The sequence below is a fragment of the Myotis davidii genome, unplaced genomic scaffold, assembly GCF_000327345.1.
Source record: "Myotis davidii unplaced genomic scaffold, ASM32734v1 scaffold405, whole genome shotgun sequence".
NCBI lineage: Eukaryota > Metazoa > Chordata > Mammalia > Chiroptera > Vespertilionidae > Myotis > Myotis davidii.
The window spans coordinates 127,906-146,391 of NW_006296048.1; the positions used below are offsets into that span (position 1 = coordinate 127,906).

Here is an 18,486-nt window from a genome sequence, read left to right on the forward strand (position 1 = left end):
ACAAACCGTGTTCGTGGATTGGTAGCATCAATGTCATTAAAATGTCCATAATACCCAAAGCAATCTATAGATTCAATGCACTTCCCATTAAAATACCAATGGCATATTTCACAGAGCTAGAATGAACTCTCTAAAAATTCATCTGGAATAAAAAAAAAAAAAGACCCCAAATAGCTGCAGCAATCCTGAGAAAGAAGAACAAAGTAAGAGGGATCTCAATACCAGATATCAAGATGTATTACAAAGCCACTGTTCTCAAAACTGCTTGACACTGGCATAAGAAAAGACATATAAACCAATGGAATAGAGAACTCAGAAATCGACCCAAACCACTATGCTCAATTAATAGTTGACAAAGGAGGCAAGAACATACAATGGATGCAAGACAGTCTCTTCAATAAATGGTGTTGGGAAAATTGGACAGATACATGCAAAAACATGAAACTCAACCACCAACTTACACCACACACAAAAATAAACTCAAAATGCACAAAGGACTTAAATATAAGACAGGAAACCATAAAAATATTAGAGAAATCCACAGGCAGCAAAATCTCAGTTTCATATGCTGAAGCAATATCTTCATCGATATAGCTCCTAGGGCAATGGAAACTAAAGAGAAAATAAACAAATGGGACTACATCAAAACAAAAAGCTTCTGTACAGCAAAAAAAACACACAAAAATACCTTCAACAAAACAACAAGAAAGCCCACTGCATGGGAGAACGTATTTGCCAGTGTTATCACGGATAAGGTTTAATCTCCAACAGCAGGTGGTCATCCCCCGAGAGGTCCCAAACTGCGAGAGGGCACAGGCTAGGCTGAGGAACCTCTCCAAGTGCACAAATTTTTGTGCACTGGGCCTCTAGTTGTAAATAATGCTGCAAAAAACATATGGTTTCTTACAATAAATACCCAGAAGTATAATTGCTGGGTCCTTCTTTATCTTTTGTTAGAGCCTTTAACATCTACTTTGTGTGATATGAGTACTGATACCCCACCATTTTTTGTTTTGTTTTTGTTTTCATGAAATATCTCTTTCCTTCATTGTGTGTGTATCTTTGGTCTAAAGTAGGTCTTTTATAGGCAGGATATAAATTAATCTTGTTTTCTTATTCATTCAGCCACCCTATGTCTTTTGGTTGAAGCATTTATTCCATTTACATTTAAATAGCTAATACATATGTAATCATTGCCATTTTATTATTCATATTTGTTTATCTTCTTCTACTTAAAGTAGACCATTTAACATTTCTTGTAATGCTTGTTGGGTGATGATGAGCCCCGTTAGCTTTTTCTTGTCTGGAAAGATCTTTATCATCTGTCTTTCAATTCTAAATGACAGCTTTGCTAGGTAGAATAATCTTGGTTGTAGGTCCTTGCTTTTTATCACTTTGAATCTTTCATGCCCATTCCTTCTGGCTTGCAAAGTTTCTGTTCAGAAATCAGCTGATAAGTCTTATGGAAGCTCCCCTGAAGGTAACTAACTGCTTTTCTCCTGCTGCTTTTAAGATTCTCTGCCTTTAACCCTTGGCATTTTAATTATAATTATGATGTGTCTTGGTGTAGGCTTCTTTTGTTTATCTTGTTTGGAATTCTCTGGACTTCCTGCACTTGTATGTCTATATCCTTCCAAAAGTTAGGGAATTTAACAGTCTTTAATTCTTCAAATAGGTTTTCAATTCCTTGCTCTCTCTCTTCTACTTCTGGTTCTCTATGATGTGAATATTGGTACGCTTGATGGTGTCCCAGGTGTGCCTTAAACTATCCTCATTTTTTGGATTATTTTTGCTGCCCTGTTTGGGAATATTCTGCTGCTACCTTATCTTCCAAATCTGCTTCATCTATATACTATTGATTTTCATTAATATATTCTTCATTTCAGTAATTATATTCTTCATTTCTGTTTTTTTTATGTTTTCTATCTCTACTTTTATGATATCATTGAGCAACCTGATAATGTGTTTTTAACTTTACATCTGGAAAATTGATCATCTCCATTTTGTTTAGTTCTTTTTCTGGAGTTTTGTTCTGTTCTTTCATTAGGGACATATTTGTCTCCTCATTCTAGCTGCATCCTTCTGCTTGTTTCTATGTACTAGGTAGATCTGCTATGTCTCCCACATTTCGTAGAGTAGTGGCCTTATGTAGTAGTTGTCCTTTTGGAACTAAGGGTGCAATCTCCCTGGTTACTCACCTAAGCTGTGAGGTCTAGATGTGTCCCTTGTATTTGTTGTATGTGTCCTCCTGCCAGCCTTGATTGTTGCTGGCATATCAATGGGAAGGATTGACCCTTGGGCTGATTGGTTGGAAGGACTGGCCATGACAGTATAACAGTGGAGGAGCTGTTATAAAGGGGCCAACTCTATGAAGCAGGATTTGTTTTATTGGGGCTCAATACCTGCTGAATCTACACTTTGGGTGCGTCATTTTTTGAGATGGTTGAGTGGTACTTTGATGTGGTCTGAAACTGGCCACCTGATGTACTAGTTCTGGGGCATCATGGGAGGGGCTCTGATGCAGGCCAAGGTCAGATGCCTGTCCCCTGCCTGGGGACATTCAGCATGAGATATAAAACAATCTGCAGGTGGCAGCTTCTTGTGCTGGACTTTGAGGTTCCCCAAAGAGGCCAAGTTGCAAACCAAGTCTGGCTGACCCTCATGGTTGGGGTCACTTAACAAGGGTACAGGGCACACTGAGGCCAGATGCTGCTGCATGGGGTTTGTGAGCCTTTGTGAGATTTTAGGAAAATCCTCAAGAGCTAAGATAGGTTGCTTGTGTGGAAAAGCCACCAAAAAGGGCTTGAACTGGCCTACAAGTTGGGTGGGGCAGGGTCTCAAGGAATCACCAAGGCAGGTCAAATGTTATTAACCAGGTTGATGGAGATTCAGATGTGGCACCCACCTGTGGGCTCTGTGGGGAGAGGGCTCAGCAAAGGAATAATGGCCGCTGCCAGCACTTCTGTCTGGGAAAAAGCTACCCCTCCAACCCAAAGCCATAGAATTCAGTTTCTCCCTGCATGTCCCTGGTGACTTTCAAGTTGCCGCCCCAGCGAGGGATCTCAGAGGAGTGAGACCAAGTAAATGAAAGTGTAGGCTTTTCAGAGAAATACCTGGGACTCTGGGAACCCTCTGTCTCACTTAGCCAAAATCGTTGCTGGTTTTTGCAGGCAGAAGTTATTGGGACTTCTCTTCCCAACACTGGAACCCTGGACTGGGGGTCCTGGTATGGAGCTGGAATCCCTTGCTCTTCAAGGAGAACCTCTGCAGCCAAGATATTTCTCCAGATTTTTAACCACCACAAGAGGTGTATGATTAGCCCATTAGGAGTCTATGTCTCTCCTACCAGTCTTCACACAGCTTCTTCTTTAAAACCTCAGTTATATGACTTTTATTCAGCTAGATTGCAGTGGTTTTCAATGATACTGTTCTGTAGTTGAGTTGGAATTTTGATGTGGTCATGGCAGGAGGCAAGCAAAGTGTTTTCCTACTCGCCATCTTGACTGGAAGCCTGCTTTTTGTATTCTTTTCAATGAAAAAGAATGCCAGGGCTTAAGAAATTGTTCTTTAAAAAATTAGTCTATCCTTGAGGTGCACAAAATAAGGGGAAACCATTTCTTTCCCTCTCTCTCTCTTTTTTTTTTTTAGAAACAATGATTGCTTAGAAAATGTTTGAAGATATATTTAAGTAAGAGCACTAGATCTGAGGAGCAAAGAAAATCCAAATCTCTGTCACGATATTAATTTTATTACCTGCCTGATGGTTTTCTTAGATCTTCACTCTCTAGCAGTAACTAAGTTATCTTTTTCTTCTAAAATTGCCAGATTCTCTAGGATTGTCTCCTTGATCATTTCATACAATGAAATGTGTCAGTCCTGGATTGGACACTAGTGACAGAAATACGAACCTGGCCCATGGATGAGGGCCCAGCCATCTCTGAATTTATAGTTCCAGCAAAGGAAAACCAAGAAGAAAATGATGACAGTCCTGAGTGAAGGTAAGTATACAGAACTAGTGAAATACTTTTGAGAGAGAAAACTGAAATTTAAAGGTTATCTTTGCCAGGATAAAAAGCAGGACAAATTCATGGCGAAAACCTGGAGGTAAGATAGAACACAGAACACTTGAGAAACTGCAAGTAGTGTAGAAGAGCTAGAGAAGAGATTGCACAGGGATAGGCTGGAAGGGGTACAGGTTTTACATGCCCTAAAAGGCATTGGGGAGTAAATTGGCACCAGTCCTAAAGGGTACAGAAAGCTCCTGAAGGGTCCTTGGCCGGGAGTGACATGGCCACTTTGTTTTTTTAGAAAAATCTGCCTGCCAGCAGTGTAAAGAATGGAGTGAGAGAGAACTCCTGACTGCAGGGAAACCCTTCAGGAGCAGCAGCAGTGAGCTCAGGGAAATAGTGGGCACAAATGTGGGCAGTGTCAGAGGAGGGAGAAAAAAATGGATTGAGAAGAGATAGTAAAGGTTTTTGAGAGATAAAGAGTATCCCAAATCTCTAGCTTCAACAAGTAAAGGAATGGTGGTGTCATTTATGGGGACGTGGTGACTAGGATGAAGTACCTCAAGGAGGAATTGGTTTTGGAGGAAAAGGCATAAAGTTTGGAGGACCCTGGAATTAGGTGCCTGAGAGACATACCAGTGAATACCTCCACGGTCAGTTGGAACAAGACTAGTTCTGAGCTAGAAGAGAGTTATGGAGCACTTATCTAGGAGGTACCTAAAAACCAGGAAGTGGAGATCACCCAGGGAGAATGTGCACAGGAAGAAGAAACAGCCCAGGAAGAGCCTTGAGGAACACTAACAATAAAAGGACGGCAGAAAGAGGAAAGAGAGAAGAGCTGGAGTAAAGTAGGAGAAGAATAGAGAGCAGGTAACAAATGATTCAAGAATGAGTTGGTATTAAAGATTCCTGCAATGTCAAGCAAAACAGATTGAGAAATACCTTCCAAAGAAAACCTCCAGTGTGCTGTAGAGGGATAAATACTAGTGAAACACAGGGTAAGTTAATACCTAATATAGAGATGTGACAAATAGTTTATTTTAAAAAATACTAAAATAATATATGTACAGCACTTCCCACATATAAGGGCAAGGAAACTTGTGACAAAGAAGATTTTCTTTTGCAAATTCTCATCTTCTCTAGCTTGAAAGTAAGTATACAAACTCTTGATATAAGGAAGTGTTTATGAAATACAGTTTTATAGTATTTCAAAGACTGGACTATATAGCTTTCTAACAGATCCAGAAGGAGAGAACTCAAGTACTTTGTTTAACTTGAGGTTCATTCATGACAATACACCCTATGCTTATATCAATATTTACTGTAATATAATGTACACATACCCTCCCATTAATTCAAGGGATGTTTTTCCAAAGGTAATATAATTACAACAGCAGCAAAATTATATCTTAAGCCTTATGGGAAGCTGAATGGGGCCCTTCTGTCTTTGCATAATGTTTTAGTTAAACCCTGTCGGTATAAAAGGCTTCTCCAGGACACTGACCTTAGTGTTTTTAAGTTTCCCTATAACACTCAACGTTTTTCTCTGATGGAGAACTTTACAAGGGGTTAATAATTTTAGTATCTTTTAAAGAGTCTAATAGCATAACAATTGTACAGTATAAGTTCTATGAGAGAAGGGTCACATCTATTTTATTTGCCTCCATATCCCCAGGACCTAACACACTTTCTTAAAACAGTGGATATTCAATAAACATTTGTTTAATAATTACAGTGTGTCCTCAAAAATGCAAATATACTTTGAGTAATTATTAATTCCAATGGATTAAATTTGAAAAGAAAGAAACATCAATTGAGTTATCAGCTGTTAATACATTTTTGGGACAGCCTACATGTACTGTTTGAGGAATGTGCACTGACAGTTTCAGGGAAAAAAACCTAATAAAGATCAATGTATCAAACTTACTGTTGAGAATTTTTCATGTAGCACTTTAAAGGGCTTCCATTAAAAAGATTAGTTAATTATTTGACAACCAAATAATTCAAGAAAACTAGTCCAGTAGTGTAATATGAGGGATTAGCATTTATAGCTATATAATAAAAGTGAATGTTTCTACATCACACTGCTTTCCACTGTGAGATTTTTAGTTACAGTTACATTGTTCTCTTATTGGTATGAAAATTAATTTAATTACTATTAAATCATTCTCCATTTTGAAATTAAAAACAACACAAAAGCAAGTCAATGGTCAATAACCTTTCAAAACGTGGTTGCCTCCACTGACTACCCACTGAGCTCAAGAGTACATTTTTTTTCAAAATATGATTGTATTATAGAATCAGATGAGTGATCATCACAACCTAGAAAGCTTGCTTTAGTTACTTTTTTAAACACGGACTTTAAAATTAAGAAAAACACAAGCTATTTTGATAGCATTTTCAATTTGTGTGATTTGTTAGTAATTTTTTCTTACTTTATTTTAAAATGTGGGAATTTTAGCATCAATAAAAATAAACCACATTTTCAGTAAGTTCTGTTCTTCATAAACTCATCCGGTCCCAACTATTGATGGCACATAATTTAGAATAGATATATGAAATTTATTTAAGGTTCCAATATTAGTTTTTTATTACATATATATAATTTAGTTTTACCTTTAATTTTCAAATGCCCTGCTAAAAAAGAACATGTTTTTATTTATTTGGGAAGACATGACCATAACATTCCTACTACCCCTAATTACATAGTACAGCATATATTTTCAACTAAAATATATTTTCAGATAAAACTGAAAAAGCAGGAACTCAAGGGGAAAAACAGTTAACCTATAGTGAAGGAGAAAGAGGAGGTAGCAGATAGAAGTGGAGGCTCACACTTTTGATAAGGCCAAGGGATAAAGGAGCTTTGAAAGAGGCATCCTTTTTTTGATAAACAACTGAACAACTCTAGTTTTGTTGCATCTCCCTACCAGCTACAACACTGCTGAACAGAAGAGAATTGTTGGCTCTGAGCAGGAAGGTGTGATCTCAGCTAAAGGTGCCTTTAAGGTCCCCATCTTATCTGTTGAGTTGGCAACAGTAATACGAATGAGCAAGTAAGAATATTTTGGCCACAGAACTAGGAAAACACATCACAATTCACTGATAATACAATAAAACCATAGCAAGCCAAGATAATTTATAGTGATTCAAGGAAAAGTCCCAGGACTTGCCATGCTCAGTCCAAAGTCAGGACTGAAACTCAGTCTTATTATGATTTCGAAAACTAGTGCCTTTGGTCTTTTCATTTATTTATTCTTTACCTCGCTGCACTTGTTTATTCGCCTTGCAACAATGAGCTGGATCATTCCTCGCTTGTTCCCTTCAGTGGACATGGACCTTCTGAGCGTTTCCATGGCATCTTGGTTTGTCTTGCCCAACAGGGATTCTCCATTCACTGCTATCAGCTGATCATTCACCCGAAGCCTTCCATCCTGAGAAGCAAACAGGTAAAAACAAGTCTGTTATAAAAGAAGTTGCTTTCATTTTAGTTAAAAAAAAATAAAAACACCACCAAAAAAGGGGGGGGGGGGCAGACTTTAATCCTAATGGACTTTCCCAATTGAATACTAGCATACTGTCCAGTCACTGTAGCCTTTGTCCATTTCAGTCATTTATACATTTGTAAATCAAATCATTATCATAATGTTTACCAAAATAGGGTACTAATTCAAAGGATACAAAGTGATTACTTTCTTGCTTCCATAGACACCCACAGAGGTTATTTACAACACAAGTGCAGAGAGAGAAGTGCCCTCTTAACAAACAACTAGGAAATTTTCCCTAGACTGGGAAATAGGATAAGTGATCTTTATTATATGGCAGCTCAGAGCCAGAACCTAAACTAGGTCTTTGCATATATTATCTTCATTTAACTAGAATGATTATGGGTTGTAAAATCTATGAGACAAAAAATGGGGAGTTGAAGCTATGGACACCACCCCAAAATGAGAGATCACTGCTTTTTACACACACACACACACACACACACACAATATTTGTTAAGTGTTATAGGATATCAGAATATGCCAACACAAAATATACCACTTTGGCATAAGAATGATTCTGAGCTGATGGCAACTGAGAAATGGCAGACACAGCAAGTGTTCTCTGCTCTCCCCTTTCTTCCTGAACACAGGACATGCATTTCCTTTATGAAGGTGTCCCCTCACTTTTCCCAAACCAGGGAAGTAAGGACAATGTTCAACACCAGTGACAGAGATGGCAAAGAGATGAGTCTGCATAAACAAACCTTACAAAATAAACCTTATCATTAGTTTCCCTGATATAATTACCTTCCCAAAATCTACAGCTCCTAGAAGCCCAAACCCTTTTTCCTTTTATTAAACACAATGTACTGCTCTTTGCTTAAATAGTATATAACCTTCCAAGTCTCGCTGTTTCTTCAGTTTACACTTTTTTTCTGTGGAGCCCCAATATATGTAAAATTTAAAATATTAACTTTAATAAAAAGTTAACCTTTTTCTCCTGTTAATCTGTCTTTTGTCTCCCAAGATTAACTAATAGGCCTCAGAAACAGAATCTATGAGGTATATAAAGACTGTCCTCTGCAGTGTATACATTTCCAAAATAGTTATAGGGGTAAAATTAAACATTTTTATTAATGGACATAAGCTCAATAAAGTTGACATTTGCTTACTTTAGATGCTGCTCCTCCATTAATAATGGACTTGACAAAGATTCCCAAATCCGCATGGTTCTCTTTTGATCGGTTACCTTTGACACTGACACCAAGACCTGCGGATCCTGAATCATTAAGTGGAACTTCAAATGTCAAAAATTCCCTGGTACCATCAGGTGTGAGAACAACATCCTCCTCGTCTGCTTTCTAATAGGGAACAAAATTGCAAAGCACATTATATTCCATTGTTTCTTCCTCACAGATATGTTTAAAGGGCTAATGAGCAGTTCTTAATCATAACAGGCACAGTATCTCCACCAGAGTTCCATGACAAAATCCAGGATAGCAGTGCATCTGTACCCCTTCAAAGGATTCCTAGGGACAGTGATTATTATGTATATGCAGCATTTATTTAAATATTGAAACAAACCCAAAACAGATTCTCAGAAAGATAGGGGGAAATATAGTGAAAAGGACTGAAAACATGTAGACTCCTAGAGTTTGGGATTTTTTTGCGGGGGAGGGGGAGAGGGAGAGGCAGGAGGATTTCTGTTTATACAGAGTGGGGCAAAAGTAGATATACAGTTGTGAGTACCTGGAACAGAGTTATTTATTAATCATTGTATTATTTTCAATATGAACAACTGTGAACCTACTTTTGCTCCACCCTGTATATATTCTAACCACAGGAGAAAAATAATACATGAATCAAAATAAATATAACTCATTTGTCCCTTGCTTTTCATTAGGAATTTTCAATGTTATTAATAGTTTTATTCAAAGATTTTTCACAATACTGTACCATACATAATGTTAGGACTATAGATACAATCCTTAACAGCTATTTATTTGTAAGCTTCCTGCCACAGGAGAACAAAGACCAGGAAAAACTTGTTGATCACCAGGAGTCAGACCATATAAGGAATGGAAACTGTCCTGATGGCACACCTGCATTCCATCCGTATTCTAAGCCCACCAGCTCAGCCCTCAGACCCACTCACAAGCCCTTCCCACCAGTGACTGCACAGAATGATGAAACTCCAGCTCCTGGGTGCTTCCATCATCGACCCAATGTCACCTTGGCTTAGTGCGTGCAGCCCTTCCCTTTGGATATTCTATCCTTTATCCCCTTTCTTTAAATAAATTCAATTTTCCTTTATCCACTATCTGAGATGGCTATTTAGCCTGCCTGAGAACCACCCATTGTTAACCTTTCACATACTATAGATGGAATTTTTCAGGTGATATTGTTTAATTAAGGAATGGAAACTGTCCTGTTGGCACACCTGCATTCCATCCGCATTCTAAGCCCACCAGCTCAGTCCTCAGACCCACTCACAAGCGCTTCCCACCAGTGACTGCACAGAAAGACGAAACTCCAGTGACTGCACAGAAAGATGAAATAGCTGTATATGCAAGCTTTAATGCCATAATTGCAGTCATCAAGGCATAAAAGACTGCTTTAGAATACAACATATTTTAACTTACATCAACTTTTGCCCATCTTAAAACAGCAAAGAAGAAATGAAAGCTTAAAGTCTAACCTAATTAAATGCAGTGAGATGACATATTCTATCAATAAAAATTGCCCATGCCAGTTTGGCTCAGTGGAAAAAGCATCAGCCTGAGGATTGAAGGGTCCCGGGTTCGATTCTGGTCAAGGCACATGCCTGGGTTGCAGGCTCAATCCAAAGTAGGGGGCATGCAGGAGGCAGCCAATCAATAATTCCCTCTCATCACTGATGTTTCTATCTCTGTCTCCCTCTCCCTTCCTCTCTGAAATCAATGAAACTATATTGAAAAAAATGTACACCACAAGATGCAGCAGTGTGCCTCCTGTGCCCCTCCTCAGTAATCCCACCCATGGCCAAGACTTCAACCACCTAGATCTCTATACCTGTCACCTCCCAATGAGGAAGGCTAGAATTCCTTTTCAAACTCAGCATTTCCAACCACATAATGAACATGTAGCAGGAGCTCCTCAAATCACAACTAAATGCCTCATCTAGTACTACATCTTATTTATCCTCCTTTTTCCCCAATTTTGAAATATTAGACCATCATCCACCTAGTCCTGTGGTCGGCAAACTGTGGCTCACGAGACACATGCGGCTCTTAAAATAAGAATAGTTTTGTAAAGATACAGGGCAGAAGCTACATTAAGTATACAAAGTAAATAAATTTTGGTATCACAGTAAATATAAAGCCTAAGTCAGCTCATTATAAGACTTTCTTATCTGTAAAACATTCCTAGAGAATAGTTATAGCTCAAACAAAATCAATGTATTGGAGAGAAATAAACATTAAGTACTCACATCGAAATACTGATATCATTTAGTATACTGATATCATTATCACATATTTAGTATATTGATATCATTATCACATATTTAGTATACTGATATCATAACCACATATGAATTATACTGACATTGTTATCACATATTTATACTGACATCATTATCACATACTTAGTATACTGATATCATTACCACATATTTATTATACTGGTATAATTATCATATATTTATTATACTGACATCATTATCACATACTTATTATACTGATATCATTATCACATATTTATATACTGATGTCATTACCACATATTTATTATACTGATATTATTTATCACATATTTAGTATACTGATATCATTAATCACATATATCTTTTTTTTTTTTTCGCAAGTCAAAGCCCAATTTTATTTACACTCATCCTAAAGCACACGATCTGGGGCTAGAGGACAGATCTTGGGGAGAGGATGTTGAGGCCACAGAGGACAGTAACAGGGTGCAGAAGAATGGGCCGCAGCGACAATGGATGGGCCCTCTCTGAGTGTTCTCCACGGGCGCCCATGTATCCCTGGGCAGAGGCAGAGGTGCAGTCTCATTCAGGATTTGGACTTGGATACAGCAAGTCCGATGAGTCCAGCCAGTCCCGCCACACCCAAGGCCATGCCTCCAACAATGGCCATGCACACCAGCCCATCTGGGGAGAAGACACGAGCCTGCTGCCTTCTCAGACTGAAATTTCTTTTCAAACTTCAGCAGGTCGTCCACAGACACCAGCTCGTTTAGCACGGCCTCCATGGCCGCCGGCCCCGCAATCCTCACACCTCAGACGTTACTGTGCCACCAACTCCATGGCCCACTGGCAGGAGGGCCACATATATCTTTATATACTGTTTTGCTCTAAAAGCTTTTTTTGTCCATATCATTCAAACCAATTAAGAATGCTAAATAATGACTTTGTGTGAATGAATATAGCTATGACAAAATAAAATCTGTTATAAAAACATAATATATAGGTAAATTTTCATGTTTAAAATACAAAATAGAAGTAAAACACAATCCTCTTCTCCTTTAAATTCCAAAGTAATTGAAATATAAAATGTACTTTGTAAACCAGTATTGATATTCCTGGGAAACTTGCATTTGAAAAGATGAAAAAAAGAATGCTTGGCTGGGACCATTTGGGTCTGATCAATTAGTATGCTTATTTGCTCTTTAAAAACCACTTAAATGCTTCATTACAGAGAACTGTTACAAAGTCTTCAGAGTATAGGATCTCATCATTCTGATACAAAGGAGGAGCCAATTGTCTATCACCTTAATTATTATTCCATACAGATTCTGTACTTTATCAAGTTTCTTGAGTCAAACTGTTTCTACAGAATTTATCTTCAAACCATATACATAATTGTGTCCTTCATATACATACATGTACACTCAAAGTGATTTTTTCCATCATACACTCAGTGGTTTTTTTCCATCAGTGCAACCACACAGTTCTTCCTTTGCTCATTACTTTATTGACATTTTGCCCATTTAATGCCCAGAAAAAATGGCATTTTTACTGAGCATATTAAAAGCAAAGAACCTGCGGGATGGGCAATATATAAGCTATTTACTTCCCCATTATCCCCTGAACAGCAGAAAAGACACATACTTCTATCTGCAGTGAAGACAGCAAAAGCAGACACAAGCCCTAAATTTTGGAGATTAAACCCTTATCTGAAATAGCATTGGCAAGTATGTTCTCCCATGTAGTGTTTTGTTGATGGTTTCTTTTGCTGTGCAGAAGCTTTTTATTTTGATGTAGTCTCATTTCTTTATTTTCTCCTTAGTCTCCATTGCCCTAGGAGCTGTGTCTGTAAAGATATTGGTATGATATATATCTGATATTTTGCTGCCTCTGGAGTCTTGTAGGATTTTTTATGGTTTCCCTTCTTACATTTAAGTACTTTAGCTATTTTGAGTTTGTTTTTGTGTCTGGTGTAAGTTGGTGATCTAGTTTCATTTTTTTGCATGTATCTGTCCAAATATCTGAGCACCATTTGTCGAAGAGACTCTCTTGACTCCATTGTATGCTCTTGTGCCAGTGCTAGGTTGTTTTGTAAACAGTGGCTGTGTAATACAGCTTGATATCTGGTATTGAGATCCCTCCTACTTTGTTCTTCTTTCTCAGGGTTGCTGTGAGTATTTGGGGTCTTTTTTTATTCCAGATGAATTTTTGGAGAGTTTATTCTAGGTCTTTGAAATATCCCATTGGTATTTTAATAGGAATTGCATTGAATCTGTAGATTGCTCTAGGTAGTATGGACATTTTAAAGGCCGGGCAGCCTCTACTGCTGCTGAAATATCTTCTGGAACAGCCGGCTCTACCACAGAGACCAGGCCATCTTGAAGGGGAGAGTGGCTGTAATCGGAAACCCAGGCTTACCTTCAACTGGGGAGACTCTGGATACCTCCTGGGACCCTACAACTACAACGCCCAGGAACCATCTGCCTCAACTGCAAACCCATAAACACAGGGAATCCAATCTCGGATGAACAAATAATCTGTCAAGGGGGAGACAAAGCGGCGCAAATACACAGACAAGCCCTGTACCTTCTCACAGAGCAGATAGAAGGAACAGCTGAATCGAACAACATCCACCTGGAAATGGCAAATTAAACACAGCTGGTGAGGCATTCCGCAGACGGAAAAGTCAGATATCACCTAGAGAAAGGTGAGATCTAGGAGCCAGGCTTGAGGGAGAAACGTGCACAGCGGGATCTAGAGTCCCAGAGGAAGACTGTGCCCCCACAAAATCCACGGCCAGTGGGGTCAGTGTAGCCTGCGAATGTGGAAGGGGTTCCACAGAACTACTGGCAGAAGGGGTCTCTAGAAATCAACCCACAGCTGGGCTGGGCCCAGAAAGGCAGCCTGAAGTTCTACCAGTATACTGGCTGTGCAGAACCAGGGGGAAAAGATGCATGCAGAGACGCGCGCAGTGCCAGGGGAAAAAGACGCGAGTCTGCACGCTTACTCTGGTTTTTCTTTTTAAATCCTTGCTTTTGATTACTAAGCCCAGTACATAGGATCTTCCCATTAAAAATACCCACGGAGACTGCCGGGGAAAGTTGTTTTTGTGGAACCTGGGGATCAGAGTGGGGAGAAGCAAACAGAAAACTAGCTCTGGGGCAGTCCATCCTCTCAACCCAGTATTAAGTACATCAGGGAAAGCAATGTAAACACTGGGTAAAGAGGCCTTTTAGCCCTAGATATTAATACAAAACACTGCCACCCAGGGGTTGTATCAGAAATTGACTCTTGTGTAAATACAACTAAAGGCAGGCTGAGAAACAAAGAGAACCAGCCCACTTGAAAACAGAGTTGTGGCTTATGACACAGAGGAGCCATAGATCGCAGAGAACTTCAATACTGTCCTGACTACGTGACAGGAAGCATACGTGCCAAACAGAACAGTAGAGGAAGTGAATGACCTTCACTACTTCACATTTTTATTTTTTATCTTTTTATTAAGAAACTAATTTTTTATCGTACAGTTTGTATCTATGTACAAAAATTAATTCAAAGTGGGCAAAAAATCTAAGCACAGTGGGGCCTTGACTTATGAATTTAATTTGTTCCATGACTGAGCTCGTAACTCAAATTATTCGTATGTCAAATCATTAAAGTGAACGAGTGAGACACGTGATGCTGGGCTGATGTTGTGGCGTTCACTGCAACGTTCGCTGTGCCAACTAGCGGTGGGGTATCTGAAGCTGGCTCATAACCCGAATTTTAGCTTGTGCAACTCAACAAAAAATCAGCCGAGAGACAGCTCATATCTCAAAAAACTCGTTAGTCGGGACACCCGTAAGTCAAGGCCCCACTGTACTATTTTACCTTTTTAAAAAGTTTTATTTATTTTTTTTTAATTTTATTTTAGGATTAGTGTTCTACATTCTATTACAGAGTTGTGGCTTATGACACAGAGGAGCCATAGATCGCAGAGAACTTCAATACTGTCCTGACTACGTGACAGGAAGCATACGTGCCAAACAGAACAGTAGAGGAAGTGAATGACCTTCACTACTTCACATTTTTATTTTTTATCTTTTACTTAAGAAACTAATTTTTTCTCACTTGATATTATCGTTTTTATTATTATACTTTTCTTTTTAATTATTATTCCTACAGTGGGGCCTTGACTTACGAGTTTAATTCATTCTGTGATGGAGGTTGTAACTCAAATTACTTGTATGTCAAATCTTAAAGTGAACGAGTGAGATACGTGATGCTGGGCTGATGTTGTGGTGTTCACTGTGACGTTCGCTGCGCCAACTAGCAGTGGGGTATCTGAAGCTGGCTCGTAACCGGAATTTTAGCTTGCAACTCAAAGCCAAAAATCAGCCGAGAGACAGCTCATATCTCAAAAAACTCGTTAGTCGGGACACCCGTAAGTCAAGGCCTCACTGTACTATTTTACCTTTTTAAAAAGTTTTATTTATTTTTTTTTAATTTTATTTTAGGATTAGTGTTCTACATTCTATTTTTATTTTTCCTTTAGCATTATTTTATTCTATTTAAATTATTCTTTATGCCAACACTCTCTTCCTCACTTTTTCCCTTTTTTGTCCTGTTTCTCTTACCCTGTTCCTCCTTTAGTTTTCCCATAACTTTTCTTTTCACTCCCTGTTTAAAAATTGATCTTACTTATATATCTAATTTCCATTCCACTGCTCCAAGTCCATACACATTTCTCTTCTCTTTCTTCCCTATCCAAATTTATTTTCTCTTCCCTTTTTTATTTTTGTTTTGCCTTTTTCTTTCTTTCTGTCTTATTGCTGTTTGTTTGTTGACTAGTTTGGGTTTTTTGTTTGTTTTTCTTTTGTTTGCTTCTGTTTTTCCTGGCCTCGCCTGTTATCTTCTACTAATAGCTTAACTAATTCCAATCACCAATCAGGCATATCTAGTCTCTAGTCTCCTTTTCCAATAGTTAACAAATAAATATATAGATAGATTAAAGGGGAAAATTTATATATATGTGCATATATAAATTTTCTTTTATATATATACTAGAGGCCGGGTGCACAAAAATTTGTGCTCTCGGGGGGAAGGGTGGGTCCCTCAGCCTGGCCTGTGCCCTCTCCCAGTCTGGGGCCCCTCGGGAGATAACGCCCTGCTGGCTTAGGCCTGCTCCCGGGTGGCAGAGGGCAGGCCCAACCCCTAGGTGCAGCCCCTGGTCGGGCTCAGAGCAGGGCTGATTGGGGAGTTGGGGCACCGCCCCCGTCACACTCAAGGCAAGGTCGATGGGGAGATTGCGGCGCCACCCCGTCATGCACAGAGCAGGGCCCATCAGGGGGTTGAGGAGCTCCCCCGTCACTCAGAGAGTAGGGCCAATAGGGGACTTGGGGCACCGCCCCCTGTCACACAGAGAGCAGGGTGGATCAGGGGGTTGGGGCGCCGCACCCTGTCACACACAGAGCCGCAGGGCGATCAGGGGGATTGGGCGCTGCCCCCTGTCATGCTGATCCCGGTGCCGGGAGGCCTCTCGGCTCTGCTGATCGCGGGAATGGGAGGCATATTACCCTTTTACTATATAGAATAGAGGCCTGGTGCATGGGTGGGGCTGGCTGGTTAACCCTGAAGGGTGTCCTGGATCAGGGTGGGAGTCCCCACTGGGGAGCCTGGACAGCCTGGGTGAGGGCATGATGGCTGTTTGCAGCTGGTCACACACCAGTCAGTGTGGGGGTCCCCACTGGGGTGCCTGGCCAGTCTGGGTGAAGGATGGATGGCTGTTTTCAGGTGGGCCACACCCCCTTTAGGGTGGGGGGTCCTCACTGGGGTGCCTGGCCAGTCTGGGTGAAGGATGGATGGCTGTTTTCAGGTGGGCCACACCCCCTTTAGGGTGGGGGGTCCTCACTGGGGTGCCTGGCCAGTCTGGGTGAAGGATGGATGGCTGTTTTCAGGTGGGCCACACCCCCTTTAGGGTGGGGGGTCCTCACTGGGGTGCCTGGCCAGTCTGGGTGAAGGATGGATGGCTGTTTTCAGGTGGGCCACACCCCCTTTAGGGTGGGGGGTCCTCACTGGGGTGCCTGGCCAGTCTGGGTGAAGGATGGATGGCTGTTTTCAGGTGGGCCACACCCCCTTTAGGGTGGGGGGTCCTCACTGGGGTGCCTGGCCAGTCTGGGTGAAGGATGGATGGCTGTTTTCAGGTGGGCCACACCCCCTTTAGGGTGGGGGGTCCTCACTGGGGTGCCTGGCCTTTCTGGGTGAGGGGCTGAGGGTCATTTTCAGGCTGGCCAAGCCACTCCAGTGATGAAAGCTCCCCGCCTCTCCTTTTTTTCTTAATTCTGGGATTTATTTACCTTCTATAATTGAGACTTTGTAGCCTTGAGAGGAGCTCAGAGCTGGCCAAGGCGGGCAGGAGGGAAGCTTGGCTTCCTCCATCGCCAGGGGCAACCAAGCCTCCTGCTTGCTCCAGCTCCGTGGCTGCCGGCCGCCATCTTGGTTGGGTTAATTTGCATATAGTCGCTCTGATTGGCTGGTGGGCGTGGTTTAAGGCATAGCGGAGGTATGATCAATTTGCATGTCTTTTATTAGTGTAGATAGTTTATATATTTTTTCATTTTTGTATTTTCTTTTTTACTTTTCTTATTATACATACATTCTCTTTCTAGCTCCTCTACACTGAATTTTAGCTATTTCTCCATTCATTCAATTCTTTGACCTTAACTTCTGGAAATGAGCTCTGCCTCCTCAACTTCATCTGTGTATTTGTTGTTTGCATGTTTTGGATTAGTTGTTTTTTGTTTTGCATTCATCTCTGGGTGTTTGTTATTTGCATTTTTGGGATTAGTTGTTTTATTGGAGTTTTCTCCTCACGTACACATATGTGAAGGGATTAGTGGTCAGTGCACTCCCTTCTTTTTTCTTCTGTTTCTTTTCTCTCTTATATTTTTTCCTTTTCTCAATATCATTTTTGCACTTTTTTAGCCCCTAATTCTTTCTCTGGTGGTCACCTTTATTTGGGGTTATTAGTATCATGAATACATTTGTGTTTGGTGCCTTGTGAATTGTGTCTTGTTGTGTTGTATTTTGTGTCTTTAAGACAATGCAGGAGAGAGCTGCATAACCAGACACCTGGAGAGTAGTGATCATGGGGAGAAAAAGAAACAACCTGCATACAAAAGAAAAGGAGGTATCGCCAGAAAAGAAAGTAAACAAAATGGAGGCAATCAATATGTCAGAGAAAGAATTCAGAGAAATGGTCATAAGGTCACTGAAAAGGATGAAAGGCAAATTCAACAATATGTGCAAGAACCAGGAGGAAATGAATAAGAACCAAGAAGAAATTAAGAATGACATCGCTGCAATAAAGAACTCAATAGAAAGCATCAACAGTAGACTACAAGAAGCGGAGGACCACATCAGTGAGCTAGAAGACAAGATAGGAAAAAATACCCAAGAAGAGCAGCATCTAGGACAACGTTTCTCAACTTGTGGGTCACAACCCCTTTGGGGGTTGAACAACCCTTTCACAGGGGTCACCTAAGACCATCGG

At 40.3% G+C, this 18,486-nt stretch overlaps 1 protein-coding gene across 16 annotated transcripts in view; it reads right to left on the reverse strand.

The window, feature by feature from the left end:
• The window catches only part of PARD3 (par-3 family cell polarity regulator), a 621,610-nt gene that overhangs the window by 119,507 nt on the left and 483,617 nt on the right, over nucleotides 1-18,486 (reverse strand). For all 16 annotated transcript variants that reach the window (XM_015568620.1, XM_015568617.1, XM_015568619.1 and 13 more), the window contains 2 exons: nucleotides 8,668-8,856; nucleotides 7,271-7,441 (listed from right to left, as the gene is read on the reverse strand). In XM_015568620.1, coding sequence (XP_015424106.1) covers nucleotides 7,271-7,441; nucleotides 8,668-8,856 — 360 coding nt within the window. The remainder of the gene's footprint in view (nucleotides 1-7,270; nucleotides 7,442-8,667; nucleotides 8,857-18,486) is intronic.